Genomic DNA, 17,733 nt, shown 5'->3' with positions numbered 1-17,733 from the left:
TCTCTGGTCTTGTTCATAGTGTATGTATGGTTCTTAGTTCCTTGTTTTTATTCGTGGTTGTTTATTTTTGCCCCCCTTGTGGGAAGAATTTATTTTCTGTTTTTGTATTTTGTTTAGTTAGAGTTTTTCCCCATCGTTGGGTGTTTGTTTTTGTTCTTGTTATTTATAATTAAAGTATATCTGTTAACCCCTTCATCCGTGTCTGCCTGCACCTGGGTTCTTCCACCACGTCCACCCTCCCCGTTCATGACAGAAAAAGCAAAGATTGTCATAGATCAAAATAGAAAAGAAACAAATGGATCACTGCAATTTGCTGAACAAATACCATTAAAGTTTTATCTACCTGCTTTCTAATGTTACAGCTTTATGCTGCTTAAATTTACGTTTTCTAACCTTAGATAAATATAAACAGTCTTTGAAGAGATCCTCTATTTCTTTTATAATTCTAAGCAGGTGTACATCATATAAAACTTTAGAAATACACATGAAGGAAGCATCATATTTTAAATAAATTTCACTCTTTAAGCTTTGGGTTTAGGACTTCTAAGCATTTGTGTAGGTTAATGTTAGGCCGTAGATTTCACCTCTAGTATCGGTTCCCAACATACATTGTTTACACCAGGGTCGGAAATGAACAAAGGCTTTGGAAAAATAATGACAACAAGGTGAACAAAACTGCTCTCCAAATTCAAGATAAAAGGGGACAAAAGACAGTCGCAATGAAAATACGATTTGGTGAAAATAATTGAATGTCGATGACAGCTCTGAACTCCACTATTGGAGAGTTCTTTCCTATCTCCTCCCAAGGTATATGATTGGTCCATCATATTCTCCTTGTGTAACGTCTTACATAAACAAAAAAAAAACAAAGACAAACTCACCCTCCACTGAGGATTTTTTGAGTCTTCGTCTGTTTCTCTTTACAGGTCTTCTTGAGCCTTCATGCGCATATCTTCAGTTCCTCTGAACTTACTTTTGTCTAGCCAACGTGTTGGTCGCCATGTTAAATCTCAAGTTCAGTACATCCTAAGTACACCCATTTGCATCAACAAGCCCCAAATGCATACTGTGTCACGGAATGGGTGGACAGAACCAGATGCAGAGAATACCCGTGGGACCATACATCCAAACAAGCAGTAGCGAACCGGCAACAGTTCACGTTAGCTTTAGACAATGGACAGAAGGAAACTGGGGCAATATTAAGGGAGACACTGATGAGGAGTAATAACAAGGGGAGAGTGGAGACAGGTGACAGGAATGAAACCCTAATGACATGATCACGGGAGACAAATGGGTCATGGGATGCTCCCCAGGTCACTTTGACTAGATCTGTGGTTTTATTCAGGTTCAGATAATAACACACAGAGACTTGTTAAAAGGGGTTTATTGCATCACCACAGAGAAAGGTTTTGTTTTAATAACATATCAAATGTAATGACACAAACCTAACAACGAAAAGTCTTCATCACGAGGTTCGGCCTTGGCTTGGCGCATTGTCTTCCTCTCTTCCCTGATCGTGATTTTCTCTTGCTTTTTCCTGGAGACCTTGGACAATTAAATTATGCACGTTATACTCGATGAGTTCATGGTGAAAGCAGGTGCGGATTAAGAATTCAGAGGCCCCTGGGCACAAGTGTCGTATGGACCCCCCATACACACGTTTGAGCACAATAAAGTTTGAAATTAGCCTATTGGGTCCTATCTTATACAGGATAACATTGACAACTTACAAACTATGATCACAACCTGACAGACAATATCAACACCTGTACACATTCTCTGTACATCATACAGGATTTACACCACATGATTGTTTTCCAGCATGACAGCACCAACAACCAAAGACATTTCCCAGCATACTGTTACTCACTGGCATATGCACGAATCACACACTAGCACACTTCTACCAATTCAGTTCTATCAGATTCTTCCATAAATCACAAACTAACATGCCGGATTCACAAAACACCACTGAAGAGAAAATATAGGAACTTTCTTAAGATCAATTCTAGAACGTTCTTAAAAATATTCTTAGGTCTTTGTCAATGATTATTCTATAATAGTAATTTTACCATTTGTTAAACTTTGTTTGTGTAACAAGCACCGTTGTAACACATGTTCTTATGTAAGCATTTAATGTTTTAAACTAACAAGTATTATAAGTAAACTTCTTTAGCCTATATATCACACAGTAAAAGAAACGGCAAAAAAATATTTTCTTTATTTTACGGACATTTACGTTAATGCTAAAATGTAATTTAATCCATTGGAAAATGTAAAATACAGGTGAAACAACGGAAAAAATAAATACGGAAAATTCCTTCTTATTAATACAGTATAGTGCCCTATTTGAGTGTACGATATCATAATATTTGTGTTTATGTGAACATTTTGCAATGTATGTTAAAGCACTGTGGATTATATAATAATAAAGGCTATATTGGTAATTAAGGTAGTTACTGATCAACATAATTGGCAAGGAAACACCACCAAATAAATGTAAAAACTCGTACCTTTTAAGATTTAAGGCAACCGCGAAGGTATTTCAACTCATTATATTTACAACAATAAAACTGTTCTCTTGACAAATTTTCTGTTTCTGTTGTCAGTTCATGACGCGACATCATCTAACAACTCACAATAAAAAGCTGTGATTTCTGCCATATTTTCTTACACACAATCTCTTGGTAACCATACGAACTGTTTTCATGTTTATATATCCAAACATTAGATGGATACAGTGACAGGTTGTTGGAAACGCTGCTTTGTACTCATTTGATTCATGAGTCACCTGTTGTATGGTGCTGCTTTCTTCCTGCCGCTCACTGTACAAAGTGACGTCAAGAGAAGAGATCCCAGGAAAGAGAGACCTCGCGCTCACGGGGCAGCACTGGCAACATTTTCCCACTGAATGAAATCTAAAGCTAGAGCTCTCTTCCATGTGCGAGGGGCCAGAGAAGCACACGGCAGAATTAATATAGCGGAAACGCTGTTATGTAAAAATGTATTCCCCTTGCTTGGGCCCCAAGAGTGCATTGACCTCTGGGCCTGGGCCCATAATACCCATTGGATAATCTGCCCCCATTTTATTGGTTCTAATGGGTGTATTATCCACGACAAAGAACACACCCAAATGTTTCAATTATCTAGTCCGCTTGAAAGCAAAACTTTGAAATTAATGTATATTTAAGGTTGTCTTTATCTTTAAATACAAAAGCGAACAGTGGACAGTTTTATGTGTATGTAAACAAAATGTATATTTTTCCCAGTTGTGTCATTTTGTTATAGAAAAAAAACCATTGATGCTGTCATGATCCTGCCTCTCCTTGTCTTGGTTTTCGAGTCTTGTGGCAGGATCATGTCAGTCCCATGTGTTTTGTGTGGAGAAAGAGCATTGTTTTGGTTTGAGAAGCCATGCTCTCTCTCCGGTGTCACGTCCTTTAGCCCCGCCCCCTTGTTTCCCTGTTAGCAGTCCATTAGTGTTAGTCTTGTCTCCAGCCCTGATCCATCTTTCCCTTAGTGTTTCAGTCCCCTCACCTGCCTCGTGCAATCCTCCTGTTAGCTTTCCCTTAGTGTTTTATCCATGTCACCTGTGGCCACTCTCCCTGTGTCATCTGTCCTTGTTAGTGTTTCCCTTTATCAAGCCCAGTTTCCCTCTGTCCCTTGTCGGTTCATTGTCATTTCGTCATTATCGTTCCTCCTCACGTCACCTTGTTGGATTATTCCTGTCTATGGATTATCGTGTTTCCTGTTCTAAGTTTGTGGATTTTGTTGATTTATTATTCAAAGGACTTTGTTTGTTTTGTTCCCCATGTGGGAAGTTTTAGTTTACACTTTTGTCTTGTTTTAGATCATGTTCTCCCCATCGAGGGTCTTTTGTTTAAATAAAGTTTTTGTTATTTAACTCTGCTGCCTGCGTTTGGGTTCTGTCCACACACCGTGACAGATGCTTTATGATAATCTAATAAAAATAACAATAATAAAACAGCACACGGGCATGAAGTGTACATGTTATTAGAATGACCCAAAAATGTGTGATATTTATTATCAACATTGATTTGTTCATCATTGAAACAAATAATTTCAAACCGTCTCAAAAACAAAAACCACACGCAAAAACATGCTTACACTTTTACTATTATGAAACCATGGTGGTTCATTTCGGGATGATCATAACATTTATAAATATTATATCATGCATATATATATATATGAGATATATATATATATATTTCTAAACTGCAGCTGATAGTTAATCATATAGCCCGAGGGGACAAAATCTGCTGTAAATCCTCACACCCCAAGTGTCACGCCGTTCTCATGCTTACAAATACACACTTTCTGTTTGTTTGTTTGTTTGTTTGTCTGTATTTCTTTTAGCTAAAGCTTTGCTTGTGCTGGTGAGATGAAGTCCAGATAAGGAGGAAATGCAGGATGGTGGTTCATTTCAACTACAGAACAGGACATTCTTCTGGGATCTGTGGAAGGAATGTGTGGTGCAGGTCTGCACAGGTGAAGCACATACAACAAGTCCAAACAATCTCATGAGCAGCACACTCGCAAACCACACTGAATGAATGAAGAAACCACACACATCAGAAAGCTTCACACAAACCCGGTAAATACAATAACTGTCTCTTAAACGAAAAAAAAGTACAGTAGACATCCAATGAAAACAGACATTGGCACTCCAATTTTTCCAATTCTTATTTATTTTTTTATTTTTTCTTCCAAACAAATCTTCAACAAAACATCTTTCAACATCACACTGGCATACATAATGCATGCATCAACTATATCATGATAATGGATTTTAACCTTTAGATTTGAATAGATCAATTTTTCATTCATTTTTATTTTATACGTATGAGAGACAAACATAACGACTGAAAATGACCTAAATAAAGCTGGAAACAAAACTATAACATATCACCAAATTACATAGCAATGTTAAAGATTTCAAAGTCAAGAATGATCACGCGACACAATAAACTATAGGTTGCACACAAGCTGCTAGATTTATTTTGTATTCGGGTGTTTAACAGTGTGTGGACACCCATAATCTTCAAACACGATCTGTTTTCGGACGTTCCGCCGCGCGGGGAGGTGGGTACGATTTACCAGCGGCTTTACTTCCACAGTTACAGCAGAGCATGCTGCCGCCAAGGAGCAAGAGAGCCGAAGCACCCCAGCCCACATAGAGCGCCTTACCAAACTCATACCTGTCGACACCAAACATGAAATCATCAATGAACCGGATGAGAGTCGTGTGCCATTTCCGAAACGCACTAGCACACTTTTTCCCATAAGCGTGTTTGTCTACATCAAAAGAAACTCTGGACTTATTATTTTGATGTGGAATAACAATGGTTACAGCGGTAGTTCGATCATTAAGAATAATTCAATAATGTCCAGAGAGAAACTCACACTTTGTAATGAATGCCAATAATGAATGAATAAATCAAAAAATGCTTTCTTATGCAGAATACAAAAGATAACCAAACAACATTGGACTGAGACATTCCTCAAAACATCTTCCACAGAAGAATGTGTCATCGAACAACATGAGAATTGTCTCCCTTTAGCTGCTAAAGCTCACCTTGAATTTGTGGGAGTGAATGGATCAAAGAACTTGCGTCTTATGTTTTCTCCATACCAGCTTGTCGCAGCAAGAGCAAGAACCCTTGTAAAGAGAAAGAAGAGCCTTGCATGATGCATACTGATGGGCAAAAATACGAACCTTTACTCATTACTTTTCTTGCTATTTGAAATACATTCACTAGTGCGTGAGCCTGTTCATTTATTTTTTCTCTTCAGTGTTAAGAGATGTATTCTTGTAAAAATGTGTTAGTGCTAATAGAAATGAACAGCAACATATCTGCAACGATGAAGAGGACGCCTCCAGCCAGGGCAACTTTGCTCTTTTGTTGCTTGTCGTCTGCCAGGCATGTGGTGCACTTCATACCGACGGCAGTTACCATCAGAGCGGCAGCACCCAGAAAGATGGACGTGATCATGAGACCTCGAGTACTCTGAACTTCCGCTGGGACCACAGAAAACATTCTTTAATGCTTTAACATCATATTTTGCCACTGTTTCTCAGTCCCACATCACATAAGACATTCTTTTAATTTTCAAACTGTCATGCTGAAAGTGCAAAAAAACCCTTTCTGATTTAAATCAGAACAGCTGCCATAGCCTTCGGTCATTGTCTTGTTTCTGGCCACCACATATACAGTAAGTGTGAAATCAAACAGCATGCAGAACAAACATTATCTTCATCATCTACAACCATGACATACATGAAAATACTATATTAGTTATAATCAATTATTGTTATACACATTATTCTATAATTTAACTTCAATTTAACATGCTTCTTTTAAACCTACGTATCTCCTTCACCGCAGGTGAGGAGTACAAACCATGTCTCTGCAAGGCATGCAACAGCATTAATAATAACATGGATATGAATAATAATTCAGCGGCTGTCAGCGTTTGTTTGACATCAAATAAAGTGTATTGTTAAATGATGTTCTTTAAGCGAGTGTTTGCTCAGTAATTCAAAGTATTTGTCGGACTTGTCTGAACACGCCGCGAAGAGGTCAACCTCAGAAGTGGAGTTTCAATGGAAGATTTCTTTCACAGACAAACTTAAGACTGCAACCGACTGTGAAAAAGGAGATAAAGTCCATACCTGGTAATTGTAATATGGAGTCGTAGACTTTGCATTGCATTTGTCCGGTGCTCTGGTGCACACAGGCCTGCCAGAGACCCTCATACATGGCCTGAGCTGTGATGATGTTATCACCGGCATATGAAGACATCTTCCACTCGGCCATGGTGGTAGAAGCTATTAGACCAATGAATCCCAAAAAAGCCAAAGTGTAGCCGAGAAGTTGGAGCCCTGCGTTCGCCATTCATTCAGCAATCTTGAAACACAATTTTTGTCAGAAGAAGAGTGAGATGGGTCGGCTCAGCTGTGATCCTCTCAGGGGACGTGAGAATGTGTGGAGCGCATCTTTCGTGCGGCAGCATCTAACCTGAGGGGTGTGTGGCGCCTCCTTGTGTTCAAATCCCTCTTCATTCACAAGTGTCTGCAGCTGAAGAGTTGAAGTTGGCCTTTATACCACTTGTATGAATCATGAATGCAGTGGCATTGAACTATTAAGCGATTAACGTTCTGTACGCAAGTAGGATCTCGGGTTTTATAGTGTGTCTACTGCAGTAGTAGTTGAGGTTTTAAATGACATTTAAATAGGTGTTAATGATATTGATGCAATTTTTGTTTTGAAGTGAGTCAATAGACAGCGCTCACCGTTCAAGTGATTTTCGATACACTCAGTTGTAACGTGCTATAGTCTGATACACGAGGACCAAGGTAAGTGAAGTTGGTTTTATTTGTTTAACTACAAGAACAAGTAATGAGTTACTGCGTAACTAATCGTAACAATACCTCTAAAATAAGCCTTTATACTGTATCTGTAGGGAAAGGGGAACAATAGGCAACATTTGAGGAATAAAGGAATATAAATGATACAAAACCATCCTTTCTTCCTGTTCTGCTCTACATGAACCGTTGTTCATTGTGAGGTAATAAATGAGCTCAACCGCTCTTGCTCCCAGATCTCTGCTGAAGACCTCTCACACAACACCAAACCCCTAATGTCTGCTGAATATTGAAAGATGATCCGACCTTACAGCTACACAAACCACCTGTAATAATACGGACAGAGCATTCCGTGACATAACACACTGTTCGAAATTAAGAGCAAAATGAACATTTATACGGCCATTCAACTGTTGGTTTGTTGAATAACAAAAAATTATAATATTAATTAAACTTAATTGACTAGTAGTAGGCAGTGGCGGATTAACCATATGGGCAATTGGGCCCATTTAAACCAGCATTGCAAAATGAAAAAATGATAAATGTACATAAGCACTTGTTTTTTAAGACTTAAGTCGTGCATCTGCGATCAATAGGCGTGACTGGTGATGCTTGACTGCATGATGGACTTTACAAAGCTCTGCATCGCAGATTTTGTCATCCTGAGGTGATGTTGCCTCTCGAAAATAAGACCTAAGGGAAGACGTACCAGCAGCTCGTCGGTCACCTTTATGTTTTTCAGTGCTGGCATGTCGGTCAATGGCGGGTTTCCCTTTACAACTAACGTCCACTTCACAGCGATATAGTGTGCAAAATCCATGGAAAGTATGTCTAATACTATTTGATATGAATTCATGCTCTTTTGTCCATTCCGGACTAAATGATGTCTGACGTTTCGGCATGTTAACGTTATGATGTGACGTAGCCAGTACGTGGACTCCACCTCCACGTCGTGGAGGCTTGTTTACGTTTTTAACCAATGATATATCAGATATATATTTCACAGCTCTTTCAGCCAATCATTAGTTTGACCGGAGATCTTACGGCGTCAGACGGGTTGTTTTGAGATGATTTGATGATGCTTTCACATGCAAAGTGCAGTATTATTTACCACAGTTATAATCTACCTGTTTTAGTATTAAGAAGTATTCATAGGAACATTAGAATATGTGGGAGTATTAGTAATATAATCAGAAACCACATTTAACCAAAGAAGAATGACTAAGACTATGCAGTTGATTATGCAATGATTTAAGGGCTATGATCAGCATACTAAGCTATTATCAAGTATCATTTATTTACATTTATCAAACATATATACTTACACTTATGATTTAAGAGCACGGCAGAGCACAGCATTTTAAAAAAATCAGGGTTGTCTAAAAACGCATGATCAACACTTTTTGAAAACTTGAACACCTGCACATACACCACACACACTTTTGTGGACAAATTTAATTAAATCTAACTTATCGCATGCAGCAAGGAAGCCTTATCACAAGTAGCCAAGGACGCCAGCTGAACATGAGCTCATCGTTAATAAGAGTTAATCGGAAGACCCCGGAAAAGTGTCCAAATATGGGCACATGAGATATTGGGCTCTCACTGTGTCTTGTCCTGTTGGAAATCCATTTCTTCGGCAGGATATTTTAAATGACTGTTTATTACTTTATAGCCGCAGGGACATCATATGTATACAATTTTAAGCATGAGTTGCATTTTTAACAAACATGTCTTATGAACATTGAAACGATGTATACAATGGGCATTGTGTTTTTTAAAAAAGGACGATTGGCTAACCACAAGTAAAAACATACTTGACTGCTGGAAATCTATTGGTGGAAAGTCATGTCATGTAATGAAAAGATAACAGTAAGGTATTTGATTGGTTCGAAAGGAGCCCCCCCTGTCAGAAATTCTACTATAACTATGGGCCTGAAAACACTGTAATTTTAGATGCTTTGGGAAGATCTCACTTTGTTTGGCATGCGCAAATAAAGTTCACTTTTAGACACCTGGACCCTCTTCGTCTGAGCAATTCTTTGAAACTACAAGAACAACTTTCCACAACAGTCCCAATAAAGGTTTTACAGCGCGTTTTTAAGGCCGATTCACACAATTCCGAAAAGGAGAACAAATGAGTGTCCGGCTTGAGGCTGCGCCAGACAGGGGACTTAAAATCCGGATGTATGACCACCCTAGCGGTAATACCCCCCACTTTCAGATTCAATACATATAACAATATTTATATATATATATATATCACTGTGTATATAGGCCTATATGTTCCTGTACCCCCACTTTGTGGCACGCACAACATTTACACATTTAAAAAAAATGTTGTTAGTGATTTTTTTCACTGTAACAATACAACAGAGAGCAGGTGCCCTTTACTACAGTCGGCCTGACCGTTACGAATACTTGTAACTCTTGTAAAATAGTATATTAAGTTTCATTCTTATCAAATCTTTTAAATGCATAAATGTTCTGATGAGTGGATTATTGCGTGTGGATGGGGGCACCATGGGGTCTTCTTAATACGCCAGTTGGCTGTTTTTAGCAGATGCGTTGTGAAGCGTCACGAGCCCAGAGCCCGTGATCACGTGACTCTCGCCGCAGCTGACGGAGAGCAGACTGAAGGAGAGCGTGTCGTCATTTTCTCAGCAGATCGGAAGATGATCCGATAGAGTTTCCTCCGCTTACTTCGCGCACTCTTTAATGGCGCGAGCCGCTTGCGTGTCGTGTGATGTGTGATGTGTAACGTGTGAATATGATGCGCTTTATCGTGGACTGTCTGCGGCCGGCGAGAACGCGCGCTGCAGCAGCGCAGAGGTGCGCGCGGTCTTCATCACCCCAAAGCGTCATTTTCTGTCAACGCGTTTACAACAATCGCAGTTTGTTCGTTTGCAATGACAAGCCGTCATTTACTGAAATAATGCCACTAAAAGCACGCAGGCATGCATGTAAACGCGAATATGATTCATCATCCCCATCATCAGTATCTGTGTGTATGCAGTATTCGTGCATGTGCAGGATATCAGTGGCTAGTGTAATGAATGATGTTTTTCAGGGACTCTGTGGAGCTCCAGGCTCAGGTGAAGGACTCTTCGGACAACAGTGACATCCAGGTACTTGTTTTCTATTGTGTTCATATAGCTTACAAGCCATTTGAGAAGGTTGTTCTGTCCCCATGTTAGACCTTGTAAATTGAATAGATGTTGTTTTTATTTATTTTAATGTTACAAAAAAATCTAAAATGCATGTTTGCGTGTTTAGACATCTGGAATACGTCTCGAGTTATAAACATGCAGGCTTAAAAAAAAACAAGACATCTCATGTTTACTCTCACTTTTAGCAAAGTCGAAATTTGGCTCCACATTTTAGGAGTCATTTTGAAGTCGACCCCCCCAAACAGGGGCGGCAGCAGGACCCTACTAACCCTACTAGAAAAGTTCGACTGGGCAGTCAACCAGTCTCGAGAACAGATGCCAATCCAACATGATCCAAAAAACTACATAGACTTTTCTCGCAACGCTAGTGACGTTAGTTGGCCAGCGACAAAACTGGTGGGCAGAGTCAGTGTACATAGCCTCTGCTTACAAGACGGCTTTTTGCAATCAGTTTAAATAAACACTCCGTAAAATGTATTAGGAAATCCTTTTCCGCTGTTAAGCAGTTAGAGCCCCAGCCAGCCCCCCCTAGCGCCGCCACTGCCTACAAAGTATTGGATTATTTATAAGAGCCACACAAAATATAGAAATAAAGCATTTCATATATGCATACTGCAGAAAAATGTTAATGGATATAGTGTCAAAGTTTTGGGTAAACTCAAACAGACTGGCATGGGAATGTTGTGTGAAATTTTCTTTAAAAATGTACTTAAAAAAAAACCTTTAATATCATTTAATTTGATTTTACAAATTGTATATATTGCATTATTTAGCAAGTTATTTTCTTTATTATTAAGTAGCTCTAATTAAGCAAGATTCATCCATGACATTTCACATTTTGGCTTTTCCAGAAAAAGAAGGATCAAAAAATATTCAGCCACTGAAGTTTGCAAAATTTGATTGATGTTACACAGATAGCAACCTTAAAGCAACACTTTAGAACTTTTGCTCACGGGTTGTCCCATGTAGTTGATAAGCGCAATTATCTGTTTCCAGTGTTGTAGGTTAGTGTCACGTCAGGTCCTTATCACACTGAAGGGGATTATTTCTCAATAACAGCTAGCTGCTTGTACATTATCCCACTTTATTACACGTCTACTTGCCAGAATTAGAAAAATATTGGACATGAAATGTCTATCAAAATCGGTTAGCTCATTTTGACTGATTTGTCATGAGGGAAAGCCAAATGCTTTCAGTTTTAAGGTACATTGTAAATAAAAACCTATAGGATCTACTCGATAAAATTGAGGTCATAGAGTACTTTCTACCCTTAATCTTTGAGGAAAAAGTATATACAATTATGAGCTTTAACACACTGTGTTATTAGTTTTTATCTGGGAATAACAAACCTGCAAATGTTGCCACCGGGCAATGAGAATCAAGCATTCCAAGGAGTCGTGTAGTAAATAATTTATAGAGGATAGCGCAATACAAGTGAATTTATTTCACTTACTTGAAGAAACCGGTGCTGATTGGACACACTCTTGGCTGGCACAGCAAGAACCTCACATTGGAAAAAGAATGTCTTGAGTCTTGTCTGGGTACCTCCACCCTCATCTGGCTCTACATTTATGCATTTTATCCAAAGCGAATTACATGAACCATACATTTTGATTCTGAGTATGTGCAATCCCCTGGGATCGAACCCATGACTCTGGCACCATGTTCTAAGCACTGAGCTACAGGGCACTATGAGTTTTGTCAATTGGATCACAAGTGGATGGGGGGGACACATACTGGTTTACACCTGGGGCCTCATTTATAAAATGCGGCGTAGGGATCGTCCTAAATTCGATTTTACGATAATTTCTCAAAGTGCATTTGAGTGATTCATAGGAACGAACTTCTGCACAGAACACTTACGTACGCCTCTTTTCAGAAGTAGAATAATCTTGATATTTTGCACAGCTAAACAGTTTCAGATTTCCGCCTTGTAATGATGTCTAATTAATGTCATTAATATACAAGAAAGCACATGTCAAGTCAAGTCAGCTTTATTTATATAGCGCTTTTTACAATTTTCATTGTTACAAAGCAGCTGTACAAGAAAACATTGACTATAAGTAAAACATAAAAGGTTATGGAAGTCAAAACACAGGTCAAATATCAGACACACAATAAATTCCTATATGCAGTGTTAATAAAATAAGACTATCAAATTCTAGCAGCCCCCCCGGCCAGGCAAACAGTGCAAAACAGTATGCAAACGGTGGCGAGGAACCCAAAACTCCATTGGAGGAGAAAAAACCTCAGAGGGAAACCAGGCCTAACCAGGGGATTCCAGTTCCCCTCTGGCAAAAACTGCTTGCACAACAAGGCAAAATAAAAAAAAGTTAGATTTAAAATTATCATTAATAATCTAATAGCGACTGAAGTTTTGTAGAGTCGCCACGTCCTTCATCCAGCATTTGTCAGGTCTGGGAATGGATTGCGCCCTGCCCGCTCCGGTAACCTTGGACTGCATCCTGCCCGCTCTGGTAACCTTGGAACAATGAGACAAGACTGGCTGAGAGTAGAGTACTGTTCTGCACTCTTTGATGCAACAAATGCATCAGTTGTTATTGGAAGTGTCCCTGGTTCTGGTTGATCTAACTAGTGCAGCCTAGATCTTTGAAAAATATATATTATGATAGTGTAGTGTATGCAAGATTAAAAAGATGCGTCTTTAGTCTAGATTTAAACTGACAGAGTGTGTCTGCCTCCCGGACAGTGCAGGGTAGACTGTTCCAAAGTTTAGGCGCTAGATAGGAAAAGGATCTGCCGCCTGCACTTGATATTGAAATTCTAGGTATTACCAACTGACCTGACACCTGAGAGCGTAGTGCACGTGATGGACTATAATACGTTAGAAGTTCTCTCAAGTAGTGAGGAGCTAAACCATGCAAGGCTTTATAGGTAATAAGCAAGATTTAAAAGTTTATGCAATGCTTTACAGGTAACCAGTGCAAGGTTGACAGAACCGGGCTAATATGCTCATACTTTTTGTACGTGTAAGAACTCGAGCTGCCGCATTTTGGACCAGTTGGAGTTTTTGTATTAGGCCTGCAGGGCAACCACCTAATAGTGCATTACAGCAATCTAGTCTTGATGTCATAAAGGCATGTATAAGCTTCTCCGCATCTGATGGTGACAGCATATGACGTAGTTTAGATATATTTTTAAGATGGAAAAACGCAATTTTACAGGTGTTGGCGACCTGGTTCTCAAATGACAGAGTACTATCGAATATAAAGCCAAGATTCTTAGCTGAAGATGAGGGTTTTATGGAAGATCCATCAATAGTTAAGCAATATTCTTGGTTGTTACGTAAGGCGGTTTTCGGTCCAACAAGTATCACTTCAGTTTTGTCCGAGTTCAGTAATAAAAAATTGCTACTCATCCACTTTTTTATATCGACTGTCCATTCCACTATTCGATGGAATTGCTGTGTTTCATGAGGCTTCGAGGAAATATAAAGTTGCGTATCATCAGCATAACAGTGAAAGCTTACTCCGTGTCGCTTTATTATATCTCCTAGAGGTAGCGTGTATAATGCGAAGAGCATAGGCCCTAAGACTGAGCCCTGTGGTACACCGTACTGGACTTGCGATTTGCGTGATACCTCAATGTTTATTGCTACATATTGAAAACGGTCGCATAAATACGATCTAAGCCATTTCAAAGCTATTCCCTTAATATCGACATCATTTTCGAGTCTATGTAGGAGCATGCTGTGGTCAATGGTGTCGAATGCAGCACTGAGATCTAGCAGCACCAATAAGGAGATACAACCTTGGTCGGACGCCATAAGCAGATCATTTGTAACTCTAATCAGAGCAGTCTCTGTACTGTAATGTGCTCTAAATCCAGACTGGATATCTTCATTAATCTCATTCCTTTGGAGGAAGGAGCAAATTTGAATTGAGACTACTTTTCCAGAACTTTAGATAATAAAGGTAGATTCGAAATAGGTCTGTAGTTAACTAGTTCTCCATGGTCCAGATGGGTTTTTTTGACAAGGGGCCTTATAACAGCCACCTTATATGCTTTAGGCACATGTCCTAATGTCAGAGATGAGTTAATAATGCTAAGTAGAGGATCTATAATTTCTGGGAGCATCTCTTTCAGTAGATTTGTAGGTATAGGGTCTAACATGCATGAAGTTGATTTAGATGATCTAATGATTTTAGAGAGTTCATCGTGATCTATAGTAGAAAATAAACGTAATTTCTCCTTAGAGGCGCTGTAGTTAGTCGTTTGTTCAGCGGGATTCACTTCTGGTTGCATAGTTATAATTTTTTCTGAAATTAATAATTTTGTGAAATAGTTCATAAATTCATCACTGCTATGCTGGTATACAGAATCAGAAGTCGCTGACGATTTATTTTTGGTTAATTTAGCCACTGTATCAAATAAAAACCTAGGGTTATGCTGGTTTTCTTCTATTAGTGATGAAAGGTTGGCAGATCTAGACGTTTTTAGGGCTTTCCTGTATTTTTTAATACTATCCTTCCGGGCAGTACGAAATACCTCTAATTTAGTTTTCTTAAAGTTGCGCTCCAGTTTTCGTGCCGCTTTCTTTATAGCCTGAGTGAGTTCATTATTCCACGGTGTCGGTCTGTCATTTTTAATCTTCTTTAAGCGCAGAGGAGCAACTATGTCTAGCGTTTCCGAGAAGGTGGCATTCATATTTTCAATGGTAAAGTCAAGATCTTCAACGTTATTACTTGTGAGAGACCAAGCAATCAAGGAATGAGGGCCATAGAAATATATTTCCAAAAAATATATATTTTACTGACTTCACAAAAATCAGGTACAAAAGTTTCAAAAAGCAAGGAAACAAAGTCCAAATAATCAAAACAAATGTTAGGCCTATAAACGAAATCAACAGCACAAACTACAACTCCAACAACTGAGTATGTGTAAAGATAAACTGAACTGATCTACATGCTAAACATCAGGGACACATTTATACAAACGGACCAGTCCACATTAACACATAAGGGAAGACAAAACCAACAACTTTACTCATACAATGACAAAGTCAATACCCACACTAATTAAATGATTACACTATAATTAAGTGCATCTTTTAACACAAATAATAAATCTAGGAAAAAGAACAAACAACTAGAAAAGAAAATACCAACACAATAATTCGAGAACCCCCCCCAGTTAACCTGCTGGTTGGTAGCAGCCAGTGGAACTAAAATAGCAGGTGAAACGGCATGCCGGCCCTTAATTCGTGCGGACCACAAACGGAACTAGCCGATCGCCAGACGAAGCTCCAATCATCCAGCCTTTAGCCAACACAGCGGTAACTTAAACTCAAAGAAAGAAATATTAATAGATGCGTGTACTGCACCACACCAACTAGATTGTGTGCACTTCAAACAGTCAGTGATGTACTGCAACTAATAAATATCTTAATGAGAAATACCCAGTGTCTACATGTTATTTGCCACATAAATATATAAACAACTATTGAAATAAAACGAAATACTAAAGAATGTGCAAGATAAATTACCTAAACATAATGAGTAATGGGGTTTGTAGGTATGTGCGTGTGCAACATCACCTATCACTGATGTGTGGCTACATCGGGGCCATCACATTACTCATGCTAGAGATTTGAGACAATTCAGGCAAATTATCAAGAAACTCATCTTTTGTAGTCGAAGTTATTGTTCTACAATATTTGTAATTTGGAGTTTGATTTGCCACCATTGGGGAGTAAAGCAAGCATGATACCAGATAATGATCTGAAATGTCTTCGCTCTGCTGAAGGATTTTTACGTCGCCCACGTTTATACCGTGAGACAAAATTAAATCTAAAGTATGATTACGAAGGTGAGTAGGTCCTGACACATGTTGACTAACGCCCATGGAGTTAAGAGTGTCTTTAAAAGCCATTCCTAAAGCATCTGTATCATTATCTACATGAATGTTAAAGTCACCAACAACAAGGACTTTGTCTGCAGCCAGTACTAGTTCTGATAAGAACCCACCAAAATGATAATAAAAGACTAATAAAATCTGTGTGGTGCTCTGGAGGCCTATATACAATAGCCAGAATACATTTTAAAGATGTTTTGTCCTTTTTATTAGGTGTTGATGCATCAAGTACCATGACTTCAAAAGAATTGTATTTAGGATTAGACTTCTGAGAAATGCTAAAAGAGTTACGGTAAAGTGCAGCAACACCTCCCCCTCTGCCTTTTAGGCGAGGCTCGTGTTTATAATAATAATCTTGGGGGACAGACTCATTTAAAGCAATATAATCATCTGGCTTTAGCCATGTTTCTGTCAGACAGAGCATGTCTATTTTATGATCTGTTATCATATCGTTAACAAAAAGTGCTTTATTAGAGAGAAATCTAATATTTAGCAATCCGAGTCGTAACAGTTGATTATCTGTATTATGTTCATGTTTAGTTAGTTTAACGTTAATTAAATTATCTTTGAGAAGTTTACGCATTATTTAATGTTTGCTAATCGGGGGACAGACACAGTCTCTATTTTATGATGTTTGGGAGAAAGTATTATCGCATGTTGTGTATTTAGTGTGTTCTGCAACGTGAGACGGCAAGCAGACCGTTGGTTAAGCCATTCTGTCTGCTTCCTGACCTGGGCCCCAGTATGTCAAGTTTTAGCATTAAGACTATGTGCCATATTTCTAGACAGAATAAAAGCTCCAGCCTAGGAGAGGTGGAGACCGTCACTTTTCAACAGGTCAGGTCTGCCTTCAAAACTCTTCCAGTTATTTATAAAAACTATATCATTCTGCATGTCAACGTCCAATTCCTTTACAAGCGTCATGAATGGCTTATTTATCCATAAAAATGCAGGACTCAGATTTGCAAAACTGTGTAGTACGTTGCGCTAGACACTTTATTTTATATGAACGTTGCCATAGATTTTTTGCATACGCTCCAATATCAAATCTGTGCTGACACTCGTTTTATAAATGAGGCCCCGTGTGTTTTAATCTGTCTCTTTTGTTCACCCTCCACCACTTCTATCCTAAATTGTTGGAGGGGAGTGGACAAAATAAGGGCACGCACTTAACATATGAACATTGTGCTTGGTGACAATCAATGGGAACAATCAACACAATGGTGTCCCGCACACAATGATGCTGATGCGGCTGCCTGTAGGAAGAAGTGCACTGATGGCGGAGACACGGACGGAGGA

The 17,733-nt window shown here is 38.9% G+C and overlaps 2 protein-coding genes across 2 annotated transcripts in view; one reads left to right on the top strand and one right to left on the bottom strand.

Moving 5' to 3' along the window:
- Positions 1-5,065: 5,065 nt before the first annotated feature.
- On the bottom strand, positions 5,066-6,920 carry cldn1 (claudin 1; the record flags this gene model as incomplete). The annotated part of the gene is made up of 4 exons (XM_079453863.1): positions 5,066-5,222; positions 5,600-5,683; positions 5,875-6,043; positions 6,698-6,920. The coding sequence occupies 4 exons, from the start codon at positions 6,918-6,920 to the stop codon at positions 5,066-5,068; spliced, it is 633 nt and encodes a 210-aa protein (XP_079309989.1).
- A 3,032-nt stretch (positions 6,921-9,952) lies between these two features.
- LOC306891544 (uncharacterized protein) overlaps positions 9,953-17,733 on the top strand; it is a 53,483-nt gene continuing 45,702 nt past the window's right edge. Inside the window, exons 1-2 of the mRNA XM_079451904.1 lie at positions 9,953-10,222; positions 10,461-10,518. Coding sequence (XP_079308030.1) covers positions 10,161-10,222; positions 10,461-10,518 — 120 coding nt within the window. The 5' untranslated portion in view covers positions 9,953-10,160. The remainder of the gene's footprint in view (positions 10,223-10,460; positions 10,519-17,733) is intronic.

Source organism: Barbatula barbatula (genome assembly GCF_947034865.1).
Source record: "Barbatula barbatula genome assembly, chromosome: 3".
Lineage (NCBI taxonomy): Eukaryota > Metazoa > Chordata > Actinopteri > Cypriniformes > Nemacheilidae > Barbatula > Barbatula barbatula.
The sequence above is the reverse complement of the archived record's forward strand: the minus strand, read 5'-3'. Positions and strand labels throughout refer to the sequence as shown.